General features: G+C 40.5%; 2 protein-coding genes across 7 annotated transcripts in view; both read left to right on the forward strand.

The window, feature by feature from the left end:
- RASGEF1C (RasGEF domain family member 1C) overlaps positions 1 to 7,493 on the forward strand; it is a 72,354-nt gene extending 64,861 nt beyond the window's left edge. Inside the window, exon 14 of the mRNA XM_017827988.1 lies at positions 77 to 7,493. Coding sequence (XP_017683477.1) covers positions 77 to 101 — 25 coding nt within the window. The 3' untranslated portion in view covers positions 102 to 7,493. The remainder of the gene's footprint in view (positions 1 to 76) is intronic.
- Positions 7,494 to 12,475: 4,982 nt separating this feature from the next.
- CLK4 (CDC like kinase 4) lies at positions 12,476 to 23,728 on the forward strand. Of its 6 annotated transcripts, none has more exons than XM_017827881.1 (14): positions 12,476 to 12,596; positions 14,475 to 14,534; positions 15,084 to 15,241; positions 16,273 to 16,498; positions 17,668 to 17,758; positions 18,156 to 18,222; positions 19,830 to 19,946; positions 20,050 to 20,216; positions 20,322 to 20,416; positions 20,781 to 20,910; positions 21,253 to 21,335; positions 21,834 to 21,913; positions 23,205 to 23,292; positions 23,376 to 23,728. In XM_017827881.1, the coding sequence occupies exons 2-14, from the start codon at positions 14,481 to 14,483 to the stop codon at positions 23,511 to 23,513; spliced, it is 1,494 nt and encodes a 497-aa protein (XP_017683370.1). In that variant the 5' UTR covers positions 12,476 to 12,596; positions 14,475 to 14,480; the 3' UTR covers positions 23,514 to 23,728. The 6 variants fall into 6 exon arrangements, with proteins under 6 accessions (XP_017683370.1, XP_017683371.1, XP_017683372.1 ...); XM_017827882.1 differs by having other exon boundaries at positions 12,480 to 12,603; XM_017827883.1 differs by lacking the exon at positions 14,475 to 14,534 and having other exon boundaries at positions 12,485 to 12,596.
- The last annotated feature ends 2,047 nt before the right edge of the window (positions 23,729 to 25,775 follow it).

The raw sequence follows: 25,775 nt of genomic DNA on the forward strand, positions 1-25,775 counted from the left end.
AAAAAACAAACAAAAAACAACAAAACACTTTACATTTGCCTTTTTTTTTCATTGTCCTTATATTTTAAATTTACAGATCCACTATTTTAGGAAAGACTTGAAGATTAAGAGATTATTGCAGTAGGTCAAGGAAAAGAAATCCGCAAACATTTTGCACTACTGATTCCAAAGATGCCTGTTTGGGATTTAGACAATTTCTTTTGTTTGAGTTTTTCGCTGGGTTTTTTTGACTGCCTAACACGATGGGTGAACTGGATTCATCCGCTGAAATCAACGGGACTGTGTGCACAATGATGCTTTTCTAGCTATGAGACACAGAGAGGAAGGACAAACAGACTACTTGTGGCTGTGCCCAAACTGCGTCAGGATCACTGTAATTTTGCCTCTGAGGGAAAACGCAGGAAAACCAGGAGCACGGAGCATCATGGAACTGCAGCAGAGAATGGAAAAGTGTAAAAAAGGAAAGCAAAAATACACACGAGTATTTTGGAAGCAGGTGCTTCAGGCAGCGGCTCTTTAAACCCTCTGAGGCTTGTAAAATTAAATCAAAAGACAGACACAGCAGCAATCTGGTTAATTGCTGAACGAAGAAAAAAGAACTTCACCTTGCAATTGCAGTCCCCCAGCCTTGTTGAACAAAGCACTGACTGCTGCAGGGATGAAGGCTGACATCACTCCTATGGATACATGTATGTCACAAATAGGCCACGTCAGCAAGGGACAGTCCCGCAGACCCCACGGCGTTTTGCAGAGAACAATCTCAAGTGTGACTGTTGCTCAGTTATTCTTCCCATGGCTGTTGTTGCTTTTCTTACTGTGAATCTTGGCTGGTCTGAGGAGGGCACAGAGTGCAGATGGTGCTGCTTAAAGACACCCCCCCACCACTTCTGAAGTTGAATGAAGAAGAAAATGACTCTGGACTCAACTTACCTCTATTTAATGTACATAGTGTATTCCCTAAATTCACTGATGCCGAGTTGCATCTTTTAGAGGGTTTTATCACACTCAAAAAAAAAAAAAAACAACCAAACCTTCATTACCATTTCTATCAGGTTCCAATTAACACAGTACTGTTTATTTTCCAACAGGATGCCAGGAGGATGGGAGGTGGGGGTAATTGCTTTGAATTTGGGAATGCTTTAAAAGGAGAAAGGGTTTCAGACTAGAATGAATGCACTATTCATGAGCAGATAACCATTTTTGTCTTTTTTACTTTTAGGATCTAAACCACTTTCACCATTACCTTACAGATAATATGAAATAGCGACTATCTCTGGTCTTTAAAGTTGTACAATAATCAAGGTGCTACTGTAACAGATATATTAAATTATAATGTACTATATTAGATTGAAAACTAAGCCCTAACAATAGACTAATTGTTTGTGTGTGGAAGGAATGTTTCTAGCTGCCCCAGAAAAGACCTCAAAAAGCTTAAATGAAAGCTAAATGGCACAGGATATTGAACTTTTCAATTTTATTACTGACTTGATGCTGGCCTTTTCAGATGTTCCAGTCTTTCTCTGCCTACAACAAAAGGTTGTAACCCTTTGTTTGAGATCAGTAATAGTTTTATTTCAGTACAGAGTGATTCCAAGTGGCTGTAGTGTTTTGAAAAATTAGGCTAATCACAAAACCTGGCTGTGTTGGCCTACGCATTTAGCCAAGAAACTGGAACTGTTCCTGCCCTCTGCCAGGCCTCCAAGTTATCCACGCCTGAGTGAGCTGTTGACCTGTGAGCATTGGTGAGCTGGTGTTTGAGGGCAGCAGGCTGAGACATGCTCTGTGTGATACACTGCAGGTCTGTTGTGCCTGCAGTGCAGTTCTGATGTTGGGTTGTGACCTGTGGAAACCCGGCCAGTCTGGATCATGGCCATGTGGAATGTTCTGCTCCTGCACTGGCTCAGCTGAGCAGGTGCTTCTAGATTTGCTTACACAAGGGCTCGAAGCAGAACTTTGAGTCTCCCTTTCCTACAGGTCTATCAGTGCATGAATTCAAGCAGGGGGGACATAAAACTTTGATGTGTTTATTCAAGCTTTGTACGGAAGAACTAAGTGTAAGGATGGTACAACATCATTTCAGCCAGGGAATGATGACTATTCTGCTGATACTGTCAATATGCTGTTTGTCAATTTTTGTACATGAGCTGAGAGCAATACAGAGGAACATACACACATAGCCTTTCCTTCAGGCAGAACCATTTCCAAAATGAAGCCATTAAAAGCCTGTTAAATTCCCGACAAATCCAGAGCAATAACCATAAACATATTTACAAGAATGCTAATGCTTAAAAGTGTTTGCTAAATTGTCATTTTTTCTTGCTATCTGCATCTTTTTAACAGGCACAGTGTGACTTCATAGTGGAAATGTAGGATTTTTATTGATCTGAGATGCAATGTAGGTGGATGGGCCTTTTCTTAAAACCTGCTTCTTAAAATTGAAATCCTCACTCCTTTTCTAATGAGCCAATAGAGTCTGGTACAGCTGAGATTATAAAACCCTGAAGATAATTAAAATGTGATTTCTCATCATAATACTTTATATTTTGGGGAACCTTCCAGGAATTCAGTCGATTTTGTAAGTATAAGTTACATTAGATTCCTCAAGTTTATCACTAAACCACTGTCATAGTCCAAAAGTTTCGAACCTCAGTGCTTAAAATGGAAGCATAAAGGTCAGATTTGGGTGGGTATTAAGGGCTTAGTGGGACTGTCAAAAGCACTAAATATCCTTAAGCCTTTATGTAGTCACACATTTAAAAGGTCGTCTTCAGAGGTGCTAAACATCCTCATCTCTTGGGCAGTACTCAGACTTGCTTTATAGAGGTGCATGGCAGATTAATGTGTAGTCTTTGATGTCCAGAGACACTCACTGCTCTTTGCAGAATGACTTGGAGATGAGAGTGCAGAACAACTTACAGTGAGAAGACAGTGCTTTTAAAAAATGGAGTTAAGGAATCACAGGTTGTCCTCACAGAATTTTGTAGCCGAAATCCTATTGGATGTAAATAGAAACAATGTAAGCCTTAAGTTAACAGCTGTCGGTTGCATTTTTAGTTCATGTTTGGCCTAGTCAGGGTGTCCAGCTCCTGGCAGGACAGTGGTTACAGCCTTGCCTCACCAGCAGGGCTCAGGAAGCATGAGTACAGCTGACTGAAAACAAAGCATGACAATTTGGGGAATAGATTTCTTCCAAAAATGTATTAGTATTACATGAAAATGAGGAAAAAAACCCATGTGCAGTAATTAATTTTTCTTGCTATAAAGGTATCCAAGCACTAAGCCCCTGTAAGGCATGTAGTCATTAGACTAATATCTAGACAAGTTACTAGTAGTAATGTCATGGCTTTCTAATTCCACTTTTTTGAGAGGATTCACCTCCCTGACAGCTGTTTGAACTAATGCTACACAGAGAACAGAGCAAAACTAGACCTGCAGGTCTGCAGTGTTGGTATCAAACCCCTAAGCTAGAAAGATGTGAATATGTACAGTCTTCCAGAAGCATTAACTTAGCTTCTGGTATACAGCAGTATTTTAAAAGACCCAAATACATGAAATCACTTCTGCATCTCCTCCAGTGTAATCAGAATGGCAGCAAAAGTCCCATTTTTCCATTTCTTGAGTGTGCCATTCTGCAACACAGGGCTCGACATAAGCCCAGCAGGAAGCAATGAGGGAATTGTGTGCCTTCAGCTTGTGTTGAAGGCAGTAGATGAACTTGCTCAATGCCTTTCAAAAGACACTCAAATCATACAATCTTGCCCTCAGTTTCACATCAGCATCAATCCCATTACCACACGAAAGGTGGATGGATGTTGGTCAGCTGGGTGTGACTGAATTTTCAGGGCAAAACCTCAAAATGAGTAAATCACACAAGAATCCTGTGCACCAGAGTACCCTGAGCTTAGCCTATCGTCATTCCCTCTGTTAGGCAGTGAATACAATCCTGTTGTACATCTCTGGAAGCTCCCCATGTGGATAGGGAACGTGCAGATCCGGAAGCAAACTGCTGAGGTTTCACTTTAACAAAGTGTGGACAGATGCTAAAGCACTTCAAATAAGAAACAATTTAAGCATGGAGATATTTTTCTCAGCTTGAAAATATTTTATGATGTGGTCAGTGGTGATAAGATAATCACTCAAGATAATCACTCAAGCCTGTCCCTTACTGATATCTTGGTTAATTTGTTGTGTTTTATTGCAATAGTTTATGCACCTTTTCTTAAAGCACATGAGTGCTGGTTTGCACATGACTGTAAATCCAGTTTAGAACAGAGCTAAGATTACTGAATATGTAATTGGAGTTATCAACAGGAAGACATGTTAGTAGAAAAGATACTGTTATGCATATCAGGGTAAAAATGTTACACAGTTAACAGCCTCTGGCTTAGCAATGACTGTGCTCCATGGAATGACACTGATCCCAACCACAGCAATGTGCCAGAGGAAAAACCCCAATTGATTGTGTTGGGCTTTGGAGCAGTCCTGCAGTTATTAACTGTACTACAGTTTTTACTTATCAATAGGGATTAAACTGCATCGACAACTGGTATAGTCCCTGTGCCAGGTGCAACTCTCAGATGGGAGGTGCACTTAATAGGGAGAAAATCCAGCCTTATCAGAAGTTTTCTTTGACATTGTTGAAATTTCAGCAGCAAATTCAAGGACTAAATCTGATTCAATGGATTGATTCATGTCTGAGATCAGAATTTGACTTTCTGGCTTTTAGAACCTTTTTCTCTTTTTAGACTGGTAGAAATTAGCCATACTATCTCAGATGATTCTCTCATTGGAAATTAAAACCCCTTTGATTGTGAACTGATTATTTCCATTGTTGTAGTTGCAGAATGGGATTAGGGAGTGACAAGGAAACAGGGAAAAGCCCCTTTGTTACTGCTCAGAGGCCCAACTGTGGACCAAAGCTGTCTTCTTTCGTCCTTTCTAACACTACCTGTTGAGTGAAATCTCCTCTGTAGTTGGTGCAGGGCATTACTGAAGCGTGGCTGGGGAACAGCACACACGTACCTGTGGTGGCACATGTGCTAATGGAGGCACAGGGGGGATTAGATGATCCTGTACAAAGTCATATCTGAGCCTGCACTCTTAGCTTTCTGATCCTGGGACACATCCCTTTTGAGAGGTAGAAAGTTCTTGCAAGTCCACCTGGGACAAAGCCTACTATGCTTCCTTATCCATCCAACAGAATGAGTAAAAGAAAATTCTTTTGAACTAAAAGAGGTTTCTTAGTGGACATGAAACAGTGAAGAATTTGTTACTGATCTGGAGTTTAATCTCTTTTGTATTCATTTATTTTACAATTCTTTCTACATATTTCACATGTTTTCAGGTATTCAAAAAACACTAAGTTCATTAAAGCTAATGCTCATAAAAGCATCACATCCTGCATTTTTACATTATGCAAGATGTAGATGGGGACCCAATAGCTTGCATGGGTGGTATTTCATACACTCTGCACAGGTGCAAGACTCTGAAACTCAGGCTACAGCCTCAGCTACAGAAAAAAAAGCTGAATATAAGTAATTCCTGCCCAGTTTTCCTGCCCTGCTCTTTGGCCAGGCACAGGCTGTAGTGCTGTAAATTCACAGTGGCTTAGGCTGCTCCCTTTTCCCTTGGTGCCTTTCCCTCCACAGAAGTGGTATTTTGCTCCATAAACAGCTCTTGCAAAATGCCAAAGGAACATTTTTCTAGCTCTCTGCCATACAAAGGCTCTGTAATCATACTCCAGATCTGTCATAATAGAATAGGAGTCCTTCTCTGTTTTCATCCCTGTGGCCCTAAAGCTGCCAACCCAGATTAGTACTGCAGTGCAGCAATGTTCCCAGGCTTTCTTGAATGCAGAAAGACTTCAAGTTCAGAACTCGAGTCCTACAAATTAAATGTCTGTACAGGAAACTTCCTTCTAAAAGGTGCAGAGCTCATTTAACGGAGTTCTGAACAGAAAATTCCATAGTCCAGCTACCTTTCAGAGAAACATGACTTCCTCAGTGGACTGTTACTGGTCAGTACTATATCCCTGCTTTCGTTATTTAATTATGCTTCTAAAATTCCAGTCTTTTTGAAACAAATGTTTGATGGTTTGTTGATGTTTGGCCCATGGGCAAACAGAGTTGAGAAAATGGGGGCTGTAGTCTGGACAGTTGACATCACATGTATTTCTGTAGCAGCCCTAGTTGTGTTATCACTTACTGTCTGTCCTCTCCTTGAACCAGAAGGAATTGTTCCAATAGAATCCTCCTAATTATTAAAACTTAGCAAAAGATGCACACACAGGGCTATTAAATTCAAGTGTTTCAAGATATGATTCTTACAAATGGGCAAGTACTTCTCTTAGGGGTCTGTCTGTAGAAACACCGTTTGCTGGTACACAACACAGATGGAAAATAAATTATCCTCTGGGTTTCAGAACTCCTAGCAAGTGTTCATCATCTTATAAAGGTCAAAAATCAGATTTTAAGGTTTTTTTTCCACTTTTAGCGACACTGACTATCAGCTATCTGAAACCTACACTCCAGGAACACACTATTCAAAAACTGTTAGAATAATACTGTTTAGTCACAGACCTAAAAGCACAGAGTAAAAATGGGTAAGCAGAACTGTCCTTATTTTCAGATTGAGAAATTCAAAGGTTGAATGACACGTCCTCGGTCACCTGAGAAGCATGTGCTTTCAAAGGATTACCCCAAAAAACTATCCAAATTTTAGTTTAGCATTTCTTCTGGTGTAACTCCTTTTTACAACTGTGCTTAGAAAAATGGGAACTAAATTATCACTTTCGTTCTGAAAAAGAATCAAGCTAGGAAATAAATACGGATTAAAAGACTGGTATATACTTATGTGAGTGATAGCAATGAGGAACTGTGCTTTTCCTGTACCTTCTTCATTAAATTAAACAATTTCATGTTAGGATTAGCATTTTCAGGTCAAATTGAAATCCCTCTACCTTAGAATCATAAAATTGTAGAATCATTTAGGTTGGAAAGATGATTGAGTCCAACTTTTAACCCATCCATAACACCCAAACCACGTAGCTTTGTTCGAAGTGCTCAGAACAAATACCAACACCTTATTAATTGCACAGGCAGGAAAGGGCAAAGCTACTTGAAAGTGGCTGTTATGATTTTGTGACTGTACATAGATCTTGCAAAATGTTAATGGTAAATATGCATTCTGTACCCCACATAACCACTGCGAGCATAGCATGGTCATTGTTACGCTTTATAGCTGTTGTGGAAAATGTCTTAACCTGCATTCATGATGGTAGTGCCCATCCTATTCCCATGCCTTTTTATACAGTTGTGGTAAGAATGTTATCAACTCCTTTTGTCAGTCATGTTCCAGCTAACTTACCTATGTATAGAATTTATATATTAAGCCCCCCCTAATTTATACTGTGTTTTAACAGTTTGCCTGAACTGTCTATGGTTTCTAAATTTTGTAATGTGAGTGTCAAATAAGAATAATAATTAAAACCAAAACCAAACGGCTTGGCTGTGTGGGTTTTGTTCTTCAGTTTTGTAGTAGAGATTTCAACAGCTGCAAATCTTCATAATAACCTGCAAAGAAATTCAGGTTGCTTTGAAACTCCAAAATACAAAGATGTCCCTGACTCTGCATAATAATTCATGAATATGTTTGTAGGCAGAAATGTATCTGTGGTTTCTGCTCTTCCTCGTTTCCACTTTGCTGCTTCTCTCTTCACCCTCACACATTCAGAACATTGCACTGAAGGAAAAGAGATTCTCAGTTTCCATAATAAAGCATTTTCCCAAATAGGAGTCATAGAATGGAAACTTCTTCATAAGGAGAGCAAAAAGCTAAGACTGGACCTGAGTATATTTAGTTTGTTCCTATAAAACTCCATGGTACAAGTGATGTTTAAATATGTTCTTTTAATATTTATATTGCTGAGGGCAATACAAATAATAAGCTGAGAGCTTCTACAGAGATGGGGGACCCATTTCAGTAACAATGTACAGTAAGAGACATCCTTGCAAGTAGCTTAAAATTCTTTTAAATAAAGAAGAAAGAAGCTCAGAGGTGAAACTCATGTAGACATAAGTGGTGGAGTTTCCTTGATGTAACACTGGGCATCTACACCGAGTTGCTTCAGCACAGCCTGGTCCTGCCTGCTGTCACCAAGTGAGAACTTCTGTCCATGTAAGTAGTGGCACTGACTCCAAAGCCCGTGGAAGTGTGATGTGCAACCTCCTTTCTCAGCACAGTGTTCTTACTCACAGTGCCAGAGCTCTTGCCAAATAGGACTGTTAAGTCATCTGGCTGAATTTCCTGTAAATGGTGGCTTTTTAGGGCTTCCCCGTGTCAAGCCCCCGAGTCTTTTTTAGGCTGAGACATTTCAATCCTCAGGAGGCCCAGCTGTGCCACAGAGAGTGAGAAAAGTCCACTTTTCAACCATCCCTGTGAGCCTCGCGATTAAAGGGGGTGGATCAGATCAGCTCAGCTCAGCCCAAGGTGATCCCAGCCGGGCTGTGCATTAGCAAAGTGCAAACCAGTCTAACCACTGCAGAGAACAAACCTTGCCTGGGGGGTGACCTGCCAGCTGTTCAAGGCACAGTGCTCCCATTGCCAGTGTGCCACCGTGCTGAGGGCAGCGTGGGCTGTTCCCGTCTGCCACCGCTCACAGCTCAGAGAGAACCACCACATCTGGCACGACTTTTCACCAGTGCATATGTGAATGGACACAAGTGCCCACGCTCACACAAAGTTTCTGGGCCACTGTGTTTCTAAGAAAAATTCTAATAACTCATTAAGGAGGAAAATGTGTCCCTAAGCCATAACCGTATCTTGTTCTTTTTCACCTGGCTGAATATTTGCTTTTTTTTTCCTATTCTACCGTGTAATCTAAAAATAATAATTAAAAAAATCTATTTTAAAAACTTCTTTTACAAAAATGAACTCTCGTGGAGTGGAAATACAACTGTCAGTGGGTTCTCACTTTGCCTTTCTGCTGATCCACCCATCCAAGCTCCTATTATCTCTCTGAATTTACATATGCCACAACAATCTGGGACACTGGCTCCCTTGATCAGTAGTTATAGTGATTTGTGAAATTAATAATGTATTTTCCCTGAGACATCTTAGAAATGCTCCTGGAGGTTTTTCCATCCCCATTCAGTTCAGTCCCTTATAAACAGACAGTATTGTCATTACTCTGTCCCTGAGCTCCCAAGCAAAGCTACAGCTGCTCCCACCCAGTCAAGGGAACCCAAGAAATTCTCTCTGTCAGTATAAAAACCAAACCATGGAACTGCAGAAATCCATAAACAACTAAAGGCAAAACACAACTGCTAATCAGCCACCCTCTGATGGTAACCAGAGGGATGAAAAACAAAACCAATACATCTTTAATTAAGAGGAAGCAAGCACAGCACTGGAAGTACTGAAAGCCAGGAATTTTTGGCTCTGCCGTGGAGTTTTTCTGAGGCTTTGGGCAAGGCAGTCAACCCCTGCTTTAAATTTTGTATCCAAACAATGAGAAAACTAAATGAGATTTACGTCTCCTGAAGAGCTGCTGTGAGGATGGATCACCTACTGTGGGAAGGCATTTGAAAGAGGGACCTTACGAAATTGCATTTTGAAGCAAATGTTTTGAAGGTATCTTTTCATACACTCACACCAGCACAGTAACACTGAATCGTAATATATTCTGCTGTACAAAGCAATCTAAAACACAGTTGCATTGTGTGTTACTCGTTCCTCAAGCTGTGCATGCATTTGGTGTTGCAAATCTAATTAAAGAAGGAAATATCTCATATAAACAAAAGTAAACACCATAAGGGTTGACAGCAGTCAAATGAGTTTCCTTCTCAGTCTTGTAAAGGCTAAATTTCTCTAGTTTGATTCTACACTGTTCAGTTATTGCTGTCTTAAAAATGGCCATTTTTAGGGGGGCTGTTACTTTGTGCTACATAACCTGGTTATGGCCAGAGAATTTCTCCTGACTCAGTCCTTCTCTGAGACACCACTTAAATTCCAGCTGACATCCCTCCACTGCTGGGTCTCCACTGCCACCTCCTGAACAGGAAGGAAAATTAACTGCTTCCCAGTCTGCTTTCCTTTTGCACGCCTGGAGAGGTATTTTTGAGAGTGTTTTATTCAGCATGAAGAGCAGTAGCTGAAACTGCTTTGCAATCTGTTCCACGAAATCTGTTGTAAGGCTTTTGCTTCAGAGGGAAATTTCTTTATGTATATATGCTATAAAGGGGGTGCAGCCTTTATACACTGCTTTTCTTCTTCAGAAAGGCCTGATTCTTCACTTCTGATAGGTTTGTTCCTCTTTCAACTGTCAACTGAAAACCTCTGACTGAAACCAATAAATTTTTACAGCTGCTACTGATTTCATTTTCATAATGAACATTAGTTACTTCTACCCCTTCTATTCCAGGCTGAAGATCCTTCTTCTTGACAGGAGAGAACCAAAAGACCCTAGAACCAAAATTTTCCTGCTTCAAGGTAGTCAGCTCTGATAGTCTCTTCAGCATTAGCTTTTTTTTTTTTTTTCATTAAATGTAATTTCCCCAAATTGTCCCTGAGCTGCTATACCCTGTTAAAGGGCCTGTCATCTATTTATAAGGAGATACAAAAATAGCAAAGGTAAAACCCCAGAAGAGACAGCGAGGCAAGAAAGGCAGATAGCGTGACCCTGTCACATCCCATCTTCTCTGCCCTGCCAGGGATACCAACCACTGGCTTGTCATCAGCTTTTCAGCAAGGAACTTTCTGTAAAATCCAGATATTCTTCCTGGACACATCTCTTGGAATAAGGAATCTGTGAGAAACTGTAATTATCTGGTACAGTTGACGAGTGTCAGGTACACAGGTATTTTCTGCCTGTTCACGTGTGCACACTCACTCTGTATATTTAATTTTATGCCTCTATCTTTTTTCTGCTGCTTGTAGTCTGAGAGAATTCCTCAGACAGGGACTGGGTCAGTGGATGCTGCAAAAACTCTTAACACTTTGCAGATGTTATCACTAGCTTTATATATAATAATCAATCATTTAGTTACTAAGTGAGAAATAGTGAACCACTGGCACCAAAGCCATAATTGGCATTAACAGATCTGGTATACAACAATATTGATGAGGCAAGGAGGTTTTTTAAAAAACAGGTGGCAACAAACAGATGTTAATGCCCCACATCTTAGTTTCTCTCCTTACAAAAAAAAAAAAAATAAAAAAAAAAGAGAAATGAGATTTTCACTCTAGTGCAAACCAGGTTTAAATGGTTATCTTAAGCTCTCTGGCAAACAAATTTTAATGAACATTTTAAAACCACAAATGCAAAAGCGTGTCTTTATTTAACTACTTTTTGCTAATGTTTTGGGGTACTGACATTAAAAAGACACCGACACACATTCAATAAAAAGTACACTACACCTTAGATATTCTGGATTTTGCTTCAGCTGCAAAATCTTGCTGTATTAGAGGTAAAACTTGCTAAAATTATTCTAGGAAAGAGTCACTGAGTGCAGGAATTTTTCAATTTACCCATCAACCCTCATGGATTGTGATTTTCCCCTGATAAAACATTGTGAGTTGCTAAATTTGAAGCTTGCATTCCAGTTCCACTTTTCCCTGCTTTTGGGTTTGCTTTTGTTTACTTGCAAACAATCTCTTTGGGCTTATTGAACTCTCTGTCTGACTGACAGCTAGAGGGGTTGGTAACAGTATTTTTCCACCGTACAGTTCAGGATTAATCCCACTGTAGAGTCCATTATAAATTCAGGCCTGTGGCGCTGGGTTTTGCTTTCCTTGGAGTATGGATTTTGTCTCTGCCAGGACATGACTAAACCAGATTCACCACTGTACACGAGCTCAGGTGTGAACCAGGAATTGCACAGGAATCAGAGCAATTCCTCACAGAGGAGGGGGCAGCTGGGAATTGCAGACTTGGTTAGATAACCAATTTTATCGGGGTTTTACTGTGTCACGCAGGTACAACTCAGAGTCTCCTGATGGGGAGCATGAAGCTGGGCCTAACTGTGGAATCTGCCCGGGCACCGGACTGCTCAAACGCTACGACTGGGAGGTTCATTAGAAGGAATTAAATGGCGATTGGGACTAACTGGTGATTTCTGCATTGCTCAAACGTTACGCTTCGAGGGTTCATTAGAAGCAACGAATTGGCGACTGAGACTAAACGGTGACTTCTGCACTGCTACACCCGTTTCACGAGGCACCCGGCAGAGGGCAGCCCCGCAGCTCGGGGGTGGCCGCTGAACTCGGCCGTGCCGCTTGAGCCCCTCCATGGATTCGGGTCGCAAACCCACGGAGGATGTGTGAAAAGCCGATGCCGAGGCACGCGGGGCTGACACCAAACCGCTCCCTCAGAGCACCCGCAATGGCGGCGACACCGCCCCAGCGACAGAGCGCGGGGGCGGGGCCTCCCCGCGGGCCCCTGCCCCGCCCACCCTCACGCCGTGCGTCTGACGTCACGGCGCACAGACGCTGTGAGGCCGAGGGAGAAGGAGGAAGCAGCTTCTCCGCGCTCGTCGCCGTCGCCATTTTGTCTGTGCGCGCAGGGCGGACACGGGGCTCGCTCGCCTTCTTTTTCAGCTGTGAGTGGTGAGGGGCGCCCTTCTTCCCTGTCCGCTTTTCATCTTTGCTTCTCTTCTCACTCGTTTCTGTTTGCGGGGGGGCGAGGGAGGCGAAGCAGCGGGGAAACGCAGCGGGCGCGGGGGGAGGGGGGGCCGGAGGGCGTGGGGGTGCTGGCGTTTTCTCCGCGGCGCGGGGAGCGCCGAGCGCAGCGTGAGGGGATGTTGAGGCGGAGGGGACTCTTCGGCACAGGAGCCGTGTGAGAGTCTGTGCGGGGGGCTGGGGCGGGCGGTGCTCCGTCACCGGGCCCTCCGTGCCTGGCGCCCGCCCAGCACTGGCCCTTCCTCCCCCCGCCGACCCCGGAGCCGGCCCGGGGGAGCCCGGCGGGGAAGGGGCTCGGTGCCCGCGGGCTGGGGTTAGGGGTGCCCCTTTAGGGACGGCGGTGTCGGACTTTGGCCATCCCAAAGGGATAAGCCTTTGACCTCCTCCGCCTGCCAAGTTTTGGAGGAGAGGCATTTAGAAATTGCTGTGTAGGCAGCTCACGGCGCGGCTTTTGCGGCCTCTGCGTGCGTGGATCGTTTGCAAACGGGCCGCGGCTCCCTTTTGAGGAACCTGATGGCACAATGTGGGAGCGAAAACTGCCTGCGATATGGATTAGATCCATATGCTACAGGAATGCATATGTTCGTGGCAGCTGTCAGGATTACATAAGTGAAGTTCCTCGGCGCATAAATTCAGAGGGGAGAGCACAATAGTCAGAAATCTTAAGGTGGCTCTCGCTGTAAAATGGACTCAGACCGATTCTGACCATTTCTTCCTCATTCGCGTTTCCTTTGCTCCTTTAAGGACAGAATTTGCAACTCGTATCTTAATTCCAGTAATGCCATAAGCATTTGAGTGTAGTTAAGCAGCAGTTAATCTTCAACAAAACTGTTTCTCCAGTTTTTCGTGTCAAATGTCCGTCCTTCCACCCCCAAGCCGTGCTCTGCAGGACCCTTTAATGGTGATTTTATTGCCCTACAGAGCTCTAGTGTAGCCTGCCTTCTACCAAATGGGGAAGGAATGAAAAAGCAAGCAATCATAAGTAAAATTTTCGCTTCACCTGTAACTCAGTGTTCGTGCACGTCAAAAGTTGAGTAACTGAAACCTGAGTGCGCTTCAGAACCCGAGTTACATAAGGTGAAAATAGAGGAAAATGGCTTTGGAGCTGTGTAAGGAGAGAAGAAATTCAAGCGTATAAATGAAGCACCAAGTCGGTTTTAATTTTTCAGGTATTTTGGTTTGGCATTTGCCACATTATTATTTTTAATTGTTGTTAACGTTTCATAAGTGAATAAGATTTTTTGAGACTTAGATCATGACTGACCCAAAGGGTTTGCCGGTCACTCATTTTTGCAGAGTTTGTCACTATTTACATTGTATTGGTAGTTTAAAAACCTATTTCTGTAAAAAGTATTGGTGCATGTGTCTGCTGTGGTTTTTTTAAACTACCAACCTCTCACAAATCTTGTGAAAGTGTCAGAAAACTTCTTTTTTTCAGAATAGATATTTTCATTTACATGTTCTAGGACTTTCCTTTTTAATGCCTCCTCTTTTGTATAGAGGCAACCAACATTGTTCTGTGTAAATTTACACAGATTCGCACAAGTCACACATGATTTACAATCATTTTTTCTATTGTACTGCTGTCTTTGTGTCTAAACTGCTGTTCTCAGTGTCACTATTTGCTATGCAGACTTTTTCTTGTGTGAATTAATTCTTTGGAATATACTGGAATAGATAGGTAAGGTTATTTTGCTTCCAAAAAACTCCTGCCAAAGATCAGTAGACAGATAATAATTGTTTTTGTTATATTCCTTATTTCTACCACTGTTTTACTTTACTTTTTTTTTTTTTTTCAGTTGTGCATGTACCTGTTTGAACAAAGAATTCCTCCACCTAACATCCAGCAAGAGAAGCTGGTGGGTTTTGTCTTTGGCACATCAGCTGAACTGTAAAGCACCCGCAGACCTGAATGCTGATAGGGTTCAAAAATTGTGGCTTGGCTTTGGGATCTGTGAAGAGTTTTGTGAGAGAAGTTTTTAGACTGATTTTTATATACTTGATTTTCACATAGTAACTTATGCACCATAGAGCATGAAAAGCTAAATCCAGGTTTCGTCAGAGAGGATGTTTGGAGATGAAGGATTTTTTTCCAATAGGAGGCTCTTTAAGGAAGTGATTCTCTTTAGTCACTTGAGAGTTTATTTAGAACGGGCTTTAATGACATGTTTGAAGCTATTAAGTGAAGATGAGTTGGCCTATTTAATCTTGATTTGTGTTTCATAACAGCGTTAGTGTTGGGCTGACAGAGCTGTGTCTGCTGCCAAACTGAAATAATAGAGGGGGGGAGGCTGAGGAACAAGAGTTATTTGAGGAAACGATTCTTTCCACTTCTGTCATATTTGATCAGACTGCAGTAGCTGACTTGCATCTACATGTGTGTTTGTTGATCTGTTTTGTTTTTCCAGTGGGAGATGAGGCATTCAAAGCAATCCCATTGTCCTGAGTGGGATGACAGGAGGAGCTGGGATCAGAGGAAGCACAGTAGCAGCCGCAAACGCAGAAAGAGGTCCCAGAGCAGCGGCCAAGAAAGCAAGCACTATAAACCCAGTCGCATTTCAGAAAGGTATAAGACTGAATTGAGTAGTGCAAATGTTTCTTGCTGTGCCTAAAATAAATATGTTTTCAGGATAAGAGTTTTTGAGTGCTCAGAATCGCCAGTTCCTTATGGTTTGGCTCACTTGAGACGAGCTTAATGGGTAGTTGTTAACATAATACCTGACCCATTAAATAGAAGTTCTTTAATAAAAACAAGCAAATGTAACTAGTTTGTTTCAGTGGTGTCAGTTAAATATTGGTACTGAATACAATCAATGTTAAGTTTCAAGTAAAAAGGATGCATTTTAATTTACTTAATGTGAACAAGAGGAAGAGAACGTTCGTTTAATCATTAAATACAATGGTAAGTATGAATTTCTCTTAACTAATTTAGAGGTGGTTGGTGTTTTCTCCCACACTGCTTTCACTGGAAAGATGTACTTTTCTGTTTTTTTTCCCTTGAGAAGAAGATCCAATGGAATTCTTTTAAGAGCTCATACTCATTCTTATAAAATGCTGGAAGGGTAGGTGTACAGCAGTAAGGGGACTCTGCCTCAGCAGCTTTCTTAAAGGTCTGTTTCCTGTGCAGAAGAATCCATGTTCCAGATGATCTGAGTTTTTAATGTTCCCTGCAGAGCACTAAGAATGATGCTACATTTCTCAGTCTCTAGGGTTTATTTTTCTTTAACACTTTGAGCTTTGAAAGTGTAGAAAGGGATGTTTCTATATTGGAAGTGTCTAACTGTGAGACTTCTAAGATTGTAATGGAGTTGGTCAGTATGTTTTAGTAAGTGTTTCTCCTTTTTCAGTCTGAGTTTCTTACTTAGAGTGCAAACTGTGGACAGATCATATATTGTTCCTGTGGACGCCTGCTATGTATTTGAGACTGACAATGTTGTTAAATTCCTAATAAAGTAACATCAAAAGCTCCACTGGTTTTGGGGAGGGAGTCAATTTTTGCTGTAAAGACAGATACTGTGTAACTCAGCTCAAGTCACTTATCTTGTTGGAAGCTCAAGTTTTTGAAGTGGAGAACATTCACTTAAAATATATTTTCAGTCATTATTTGGACGATAGAGCCATAAATGAAAGAGACCATCATGACCGGAGATATGTTGAGGAGTACAGGAATGACTTCTGTGAAGTGTATGACCACAGGCATTATCACAGAGACTATGAAAAGAGTCACCATCACCACTATAGCAAATCCTCTGGTCGGAGCAGGAAAAGTAGTCATAAAAGGAAGCATAAGAGACATCATTGCTCCAGTCACCAATCGCATTCGGTATGAGTAATTTTTAACTTTATTATTAATGAATTAGTGGTAATAGACTTCTTAAGTGAGTGCTAGAGCTTCAATTCCTGATCCACAGTACGTTAAGAAATATGTTAGTAAAAAAGGAGTTGTATTTGAGTCCGTTTGTGGAGCATGTAAATATGTTCTTAGCTGAGATTTCTGTATCACTGTTGGGTGGGGGGTGGGATTATTATCAGTACAAGTTGGACACTGGGAATGTAGGTGGTTGGTAGTCAAAATCGCTGGGATTGATCTGAAAAATGTTGTCTTGAAATTGAAGACAGGTAGCTATCCTAGTGTAAAGTATGGCTGGCGTTTTACAGCATAGTGAACTGTGCTTTTTCAGGCAGACTGAGATGCCATCCATCCTGTTACTCTGAGTAATTGACATGACATGCCTTTTTAACATAGGCTTAATTGGAAGTATGAATGTGCATGTCTGCTAAATTGACAAGAACAATTCTGCACCTAATTCCAAAAAACCTTTGATAAGGTGTGAGCCCAGCTAATGGCACCTAATGTCTTAGATGGGAGACGTTTGCTGCTTGCCTTCTTTGAAGGCTTGCCCTCTGAATTTCTCAGGATTGGCATGATGCCCACTGATGCATCTGCAGCTCCAGGTGTTTTATGTCACTTTTCTGCAGTAGAAACAGCAAGCTGTATTAGATTATCCCATGCAAATTAAGGACTTGAGAGTAATTTTTCTTCTCTCTCTAAACATGAGGGAAGTAAAATCAGTTACATGAACTGTATGTTTTAAGAACAGAAACATTTCACCTGACTGAGAGCTTAGATATGCAAATAAATACTGTTTTTCACTATTTGTTAGCAAAGGCTTAGAAATAGCAATGTTGCAGTCTTAATCTGTCTTCAATTAAGCCACTGTTTGAGAGACAAAATTGTGTTGTTTTTTTTCTGTTGCTTGTATCACTTTAAGTATTTATCTGAAAATCTGTTCCTTGCCATGTTTTTCTTCTGTAACATAAACTGTGCCCTGTGAATTTCTGGGGACTGAATTTGAAATTGCTCCTGCCAACTGTTCGTGGCCTGGTGTGTAACTGAATGCCTGAATATCTCCCCGCTGAATGAATTGCGTATTCTGCCCTGAATTCACTCTGATATATTGATTGGCTGGACGATCTTGGTGCCGTTCCCAGAAGAGTCACCGAAGGAAAAGATCCAGGAGTGTAGAGGATGATGAGGAGGGTCACCTGATCTGTGAAAGTGGAGACGTTCTAAGAGCAAGATGTATAGAACATTTTTCAACACTTTTAAAAAACTTTTCAGAAAAAAATCTGTTTAGAATAGTATGTCAGAGGAGGGGGGCTAAAGAAATCTTCATTGCTCTTTTTGTTCTGTTTTTTTTGTGCTTTTTTGTTTTTTTGCATATCTTCTTTTCTGTAGAATTTAAATACTGTGTTCAAGAAGTTCCAATTAGTAAATGAACTTGAATCTTGAGATTAGAACAAGAGATAGTTTTTTGGCTAACTGTTTTCATGACACCTGTCCAATAAAGTAATGCATTCAGATGCTGAAATTTAAAGTAATTATGCTTTTATAATGGCACATTTTTAAATCTACATTAATAATATTCATTCTTCTTTTAAGTAGTTGTATAGTTCTAACTTATCTTTGTTCTTTTTAGATGAAATTGTTGCGACTTTAGGAGAAGGAGCTTTTGGAAAAGTAGTGGAGTGCATAGATCATGATATGTAAGTGTTGATTATTTTTTTAAGTGAATCTCTTACTTAGATCAGAAATTAAATGACACTTCTTAGATCAGAAATTAAAGCTCAGGGACTTTTTCTTTAAAAGAAAGCAATTCAAATGAAGTGAGGCAGTATATTTAAGAAAAGCAATTATACTGGTTTTGAAAACTAAGCTTGTTCCTGGTTTAAAATTGTTAAGGACTTTTAGGTGATACTACATACTACATGTCCCTGGTTGGTTTTAAGGTGCTTCAGTCATCTCTGCCTGTATAAATGTATTTTGTTTCTAGGATGGTATTGACTTTATACAAGATGCTATCTAGAGAAATACTTCAAATTTTCCCCTTAAGTTTTTGAGAATCTGTCTCTAACAAACTTCTTTAACCACATTTGTCATTGGAAACGTCTGTTTGGAGAGGGTTTCTTTCAAAATAAACCTTTAATAACTTTTTTTCTGTACAAACTGTCTAATCACAGGGTGCAAACTACTAAGTAGAAGTCACGTACCCTTTTTAATGACCAAGAACTATGTTTTGCTTCATCACATTTTTCTGTTGATTCTGTAAGTGCTGCTGCCATAACTAGAGAGTTTGGGAGACTGACTTTCAGAAGATGTTGCAGTGAGATACTGAGTAGATTTAATTTTTAATGAAAGCAGTTACTTGCAATTGGTCGAGCTGTAAATTGCTTTCCTCAGTCTCCATAATCAGAATTATCCTTTAAAAGTTTTTTTGAATAAACAGTAATCTATTATCCAGTCTTTTTTTTTTAGGGAATGATTACTTCCGTGTGATGGCATGTTTGGTGAAGGAGAAGAAAATTGTTGTATTTCCAATAGTTCTGTATGTTCTAACAGTTGTTAAGCTATTTTAACTGTATGTTTTATGTCTGCAGTTCTGTGAGGTGGTTTGAATATGTTTTCCTCTGTATTTGATTTGTTTGTTCAGCCATTTCACAAGTTAGGTGTATTGTGGAGCTTGAGATCATGGTGTGAGGGCAGACAATATTCTGAAGTCGTTACAATCTAAAGAGCTCTACAGAGACAATTAAAACTTGTCTGAAAGTGAATGGCACAGAATGACCCGTGTCTGTCTGTGTTCCATTTAAGTAATAACCTTACAGTTGGAATTTTTACAGTCAATTCAGGGCAGCTTTCACTGGTATGAAATACTCATAACCTAAACTTCAGAAGTTACTCAATTGCCCTGATTTCATAGGAGCACTGGGAAAGAACCAGAACAAGTTGTGCAAGTTGCAGGAGAAAAAGTCATACTTTTGCTCAAATGAGAACTTTTTGAATATTTTTCATCGTTTTGCAGGTGGATTCCTGATGTTTATTCTGCTTTAGATGAGATAAGAACACTGGGAAGTAGTTAGTGTAGCATATACAATGAGTATTTGAGAAAGGAAAGCTCAATATTACATTTATTTTTCATAAAACCTGTTCTGGTTGAGTGCAGCGTGCTTAAGTCAAATTCCCCTAATCCAGTTCATAATTCTCCATGACCTTTAATCTTCCTGTGTTTCTCTTATTAAAATCAAACTGCTTTGAGGTCGTGGGTATTTAACAATAATTGATCCAGTCTGTGATGCTTTGCTTTCTCTTAAAGGAGAGGAATGCATGTAGCAGTTAAAATTGTGAAAAATGTTGGTCGATACCGGGAGGCAGCCCGTTCAGAAATACAGGTGTTGGAACACTTGAACAACATGGATCCCAGCAGCAATTTGTAAGTATAAAATCAGTCAATTTACCACGGATTTGAGGAAGGTAATTATTCAACGAATGGAGTTTTCATTTTTTTTTTCCTTTTTTTTGTTTTCTCTTTAAAGCCGCTGTGTCCAGATGCTGGAATGGTTTGATCATCATGGCCATGTTTGCATTGTTTTTGAGCTACTGGGACTTAGTACTTATGACTTTATTAAGGAAAACAGCTTTCTGCCATTTCATATTAATGACATTAGAAACATGGCTTATCAAATTTGCCAGTCCATAAACTGTAAGTAAATTTCCATGCCCTTATCAAATATGTGGGTGTTTTTTGTTTTTTCCTTTTGGAAATTATTGTATAAATTATGGAATATTGTTCTTTATTTCCTTCTAGTTCTACACCATAATAAACTAACTCACACAGACTTAAAGCCTGAAAATATCTTGTTTGTGGAGTCTGATTACATAGTGAAGTACAATGCCAAAATGGTAAGTTTGTTCTTTGTTTCTCCCAACTTGAATTGTGCTGTTTTCTGTCTTCATTGGAACTTCTCTTAAAAAAAAAATAACAGGATGGAGATAACAAGTAACTGAAGTTAACTTGAAAGTTAAGGAAAGAGGAAAAGAACTCTTGTTACTGTGGGAAAGGTCTTTACTCAGCTATTACCCACTCTTCTTTCTTGGATGATTGAGCTGAATAGGAATTGATGTAGTTGGAAGAAGTGATTTTTTACAGGGGTTTAATTTTTAGCATTTTCTGATAGCTAGTGCTTTGAAGATAATGTGATGAATACCTTTTGCCTGAGCATGCTTTTAACAGATACTAACAGACAGCATTTTGATTTTCTTGCAGAAGCGAGATGAGCGCACTTTAAAAAACACTGACATCAAAGTCGTTGATTTTGGAAGTGCAACTTTTGATGATGAGCATCACAGCACATTAGTGTCTACAAGACATTATAGAGCACCTGAGGTTATTTTAGGTCAGTAAAGAATCTTAAACCTTCTGACAGTTCATTGCAGTTCATTCAGATGTCCTTACTTCATAGACTGGGGGAATTACTCATGGTTCTGATAACCAGTCGTGGAACCATCACCATAACAGATGGTGGTGTTATAATTCTTGAGAGTAAACAGTAGAAGAAATATGCTAAAAACAGAAGTCCAAACATGTTCCTTTCCCACTCTCTTCCACCAAGGTTTGGGGAGTCGTGGAGGGGTAAGATCAGCATCAGTAAATGTGTGGAAACTGGGCATGTGCTTTGTGGGTTACAGGTATTGAGAATGTATTGAAAAGTAAACCATAAACTTTGCCTGTTTTGCAGCACTGGGCTGGTCACAACCATGTGACGTGTGGAGTATTGGCTGTATTCTGATTGAGTATTACCTGGGATTTACAGTGTTTCAGGTGGGTACATAAAGTTAAATACAATGTGTTTGTTACAGGCTACTGATTTTGATCTCTTAATGATGGTACCTAACTGTTAGTGTAAAAGACATAACCAACCTCACAGGCTTCTTAAGGATTATATAGAGAAGATTGTAAAGCCAGTGTGCATATAAAAATAAGATGTTTAAATATCTCCTTCAGAGTGTCTAAGATGGTCTGTTCTGGCATTTTGGTTGAAGAAGCCTGTGTAGAATCTCTCATACTGCTGAAATTAAGAGTAAAGAAAACACTTGTACAAAACTTGGTTTATGAACTCTGTTGTTCGAGGGCCATCTTAACTGTGGAAAGTGTTGTATAATCTGCATTGCATAATCTGTTTTTAATAATTTGAGGTGGTAACATGTAAAGGTACTGGGACGGTACTCTGGCAAACATCTTGTTTGTAGTTGAACGTTGTTACCAAGTGGCTAAGAGCAGAAAAATGTGCTAAGTGCATTCATTGCTTTTTCCACACAGACACATGATAGTAAAGAACACCTGGCAATGATGGAAAGAATCCTGGGGCCTCTGCCCACTCACATGATCAAGAAATCCAGGTATGTTCACTATACAAGTGGTAAGTTGCCTCATATTTTCCTATTACAAGAGAAATTGTAAAGTTGCCGTTGTTAGCTATGAGCTGCTGAAGATCAACAAAGGGACTCACAGGCTTTTTGTTACCTCTTAGTTTGTTGCAAGAAGTGGTGTCAGATGGAGATTAATTAAATAGTTGACAGTCCTTTTTTCTGGTCTTAGTGTGAATTGTCAGGCTCTCGAGCTGTAACTGAGTATGAATGTTCTTAGGTCTTTAAAAGCCACGTTTGGAATGGTCACCAGAACAGTATTAGACATTGATTTTTGTATAAACTCTGAGAATAAAGAACCTGCTGTCAGAATATTTATATTGAGAGGAAGAAGAGGGTCCTGTCTTGCTAATACAACTGCCATCCTCTTCCACTGGCCCTTCTTACCCCTCAGACGTGTGCTTCAGTGATCTTTCTCTCTTCCTCAAAGACAACTCATGCAGGAGAAGTTTCCCACTTCCATTGCAAGGAAGAGCAGCTGGCAAAGGGTTTCTCTCCTAACCCCCATGTCAAAAATTTCGAGGATGGGATTTGATGGTCCATTTTCTTTCTGAAAAAAGCTGTCCTCTTGCCAGCTAATGTCGATAATACTGTAACTTGTAGTAGAATTGCAGTCATGCTGGGTTGGGTAATGTATTGAGTTCGTTACAGTTGTCCAGCTGATCATAGAGCATTTGGAAACACAGAAAAAAAAACTTAGAAAGCAGCAATTGCAATAGATAAAGGTAGTACTAAAAAAATAAAATGCTACTTATGCAGCACTGTTAATGCAATGCTGAGTTGTGGATTTGTCAGAACTTCACTTGCACTGGTAGTCTCATGTGTTTATACTTCTTAAAGGCATTTGGGAATATCTGGTTTTGTTCAATAGTTGCTAATGACTTAAACTCTGCAGATTTTATAGGAAATGTTTTTTAAATGCTGATAGATAGACAAAAGCTGTCTTTTTGTTAGTAGCAGATGAGACCAAGTAGTTCTCTTGAAATACCTGAGATCATCCATCTCTTTGAATGTCAGTAATGGAAAATATGTTTTCAGTGCCTGCTTTGTTGGTTGGAATACTGAAGGACCTGTTTTCTAATTATTCTGACAATGGTAATAGAAAAGCAACAGGTCTCTGTGAATAAATTTGCACGAGAAGAAATGTTAACTCCCAAATGCAGAGATAGACACAGGCACACCTTATGGTGTTTCAAGACTTGGAAAAGCATCTGCCTGCTTTGTGCACTGGCACTGTCTTAACGTGATGTTCCTTGTCATGCAGGAAGCATTATTTCCACCATGACCAGTTGGACTGGGATGAGCACAGCTCTGCAGGCCGCTATGTCAGGAGGCGCTGTAAGCCTTTAAAGGTAGGAGACAACACTTTTATTGCTCTGTTAGACTTGCAGTTGTGAAACAACTCTCTAAAATACCTCCTGTTCTTTTCTTTCAGGAATTCATGCATTGCCAGGACACGGATCATCAAAGTCTGTTTGACCTTGTTCGCAGGATGCTGGAATATGACCCAGCCAAAAGAATTACTCTTGATGAAGCCTTGCAGCATCCTTTCTTTGAACCATTAAATAAATAAATTCAAAGATCTTTTATGCTTCTTCCAGGAGATTTCCTAGACTGTGTCAGTCAGTCAGCAGAGGTTGCATGAAACTTTTGTAAGCTTTAAATTATTTTGTACAGTTAAGTCTGTAAATAATTACATATGTTTTGTATAACTGTTATGTTTACCTTGTTGAGTTGTAGTCTTATCGGTATCAAAGTGAAAAATAAAGTAATTTTCATTTTTGAAAATTGTTTTCTGTCTGAACCTGTGCCACTCTCCTTTTGCAGACGAGGCTGGTTGACCACCTGCCTGTAGGTGAGGAGTCTGGGCTGGGAGAAGAAGATCTAGAAACAATCAAAAAAAAAAAAATCTTTGTTTCATTAGTCATAAGAAAAGATTTGAAGGACTAGGGCCACCTAGTTACAATGTGTAACAGTTTTTGCCATTCTGAAACGTGGTTGGAAGTGGTGTATTATCCTAAGTAGGTATTTTTTGCGAGTCACCTTTTTGCAGATTTTCCGTTAATCACCTGGCTAGTTAGTCCTTGGAAACTTGTCTGATGCTTTCAGGGTTAAGTATTTATAGATAATCTTTTTAGTTGAGGTTTGAAAAGTAGCATTTCCTATTTTAAATATTGTTCTGGGTCATTAAAGATGAAGATTTTTGTGATAAGGTTTTTAGGAGGACTGTCCTGCTGCAGAGGAATACAGTGTGCCATGGAATTGTGGCATATTTAAGCCCTTGCCATAGTAAGGGGATCGTTCTGAAGTCTTCAAATGCATATTTCTGTGGAGCTTGATTTCTAATTGCTCGATGAATGAAGTAACCTTGGCAACTGAGAAACACAGGCATCAGGATTATACAAGAAAAAGGCTGGGTTCTCAGTTGTGACTCCTGAACTCAGGTGCTGAGTTGAGAAGGAAATGGTACAAGTTTCCAAGACCCATTGATGTACTTAGCTAGTTTTTGTTCTTCCATGTCTAAGTTGATGTTTTCTTGGTCTTACTCCAACTCTCTTAATCCATTTGACACAGTATGGTTGGCTTGCTGAGCAGTAGGAGGGGAACCTTCTGTGGAAGTGTTCAGGCTGTCTGTCAGGGTAGCTGCAATAAGCAAATTTTGGCTCTTTATTTCAGTCCTGACTTTTCCTTCCTTTGAAGAAAGGTTTGTGTGGCAACAGTAAATTGTTCCAGCTCCACAGGAGCCTGACTTCAGGTTTTGTGCTTGCTGAGTTAGCCCTAATGCACAGTAAGATTTTAGACTGATGTCCTTGTTCCACTGATGTGAATGAGTCTTCATTTGCAAGAGGCTCCAGACGTGCATATCTCTGAATCGTGGGGGTAGAATAGAGCTGGGACAGGCTTTGAAAGCTTATCTTCTGTAACCAGTGCCACCTCCTGGGCTTGATTAAGCCCATCCTAGCCACCCCCTTTCCTTGGATGTTGGTGTTGGTGACATTGTTTCTGCTCTGCATGACAGAAGATGGAACAGTTGGTGCCGTCCAGGTCAACTCCATGGGGCTGAGCAGGACCAGAGTAAATTCCTTCCCTTCTTCCCTCACTACTTCCCATCCCACAGCTTCAGGGGCAAAGCAAGGACTTGGCCGAGTGTATCAGCCAAACACTGCAAATCAAAGGCAGATGGGGGGGAGAAAAGTTTATATGCTGCTATAACAATAAAACTGTAACCATAAAACAGTTCTATCAAAATGAGGCAAGGACACTGTACTCCTGCTTACAGAGTACTTGATGTAGGTACTGAAATGCCTTGCATCAAGGAGATACAGGCTAGAAAAACATACAAAGCCCTGTTTAAATTGACTTTCTTCCAGTAAACTTTTAAAAAACCACTATCACAATTAATGTGGCGTCTGCAGTGAGGTGCCAAGTGGCTTTGCAGGCCTTGCAGTGTGTACAGGAGTGTTAATGTGCAGGGACACGTGTCCAGGGCCCCTGGACTCCCCAGTGAAGCTCAGTGGGGCTCTTGGCAGCTGAGCAGCACCCAGGGCCAGGGCTCTGGTGTCTCCTGGGCTGCCCTTGGTCATGTGTCTTCAGTAGGAGACAGATTATGTGCACACCCTCATTGTCATCTTTATACCTCAGTGTAATTTGGGCAGTTTGTAATCTTTACACGTTTGGATCAAGCTATGGCTGTTGGTTAAATAATTACAAGAGCATTCATGTCTGTTTCTGCACATCTGATTTTTAGCTATTGTAGCTTAAATGCCTGGTCTGTGACTGGGTCAGCCAGGCAGACCCAACAGAGTGTGTTCCATAATGGATCAGTCTCACCTTT

This window comes from Lepidothrix coronata, unplaced genomic scaffold, assembly GCF_001604755.1.
Source record: "Lepidothrix coronata isolate B3197 unplaced genomic scaffold, Lepidothrix_coronata-1.0 Scaffold144, whole genome shotgun sequence".
NCBI lineage: Eukaryota > Metazoa > Chordata > Aves > Passeriformes > Pipridae > Lepidothrix > Lepidothrix coronata.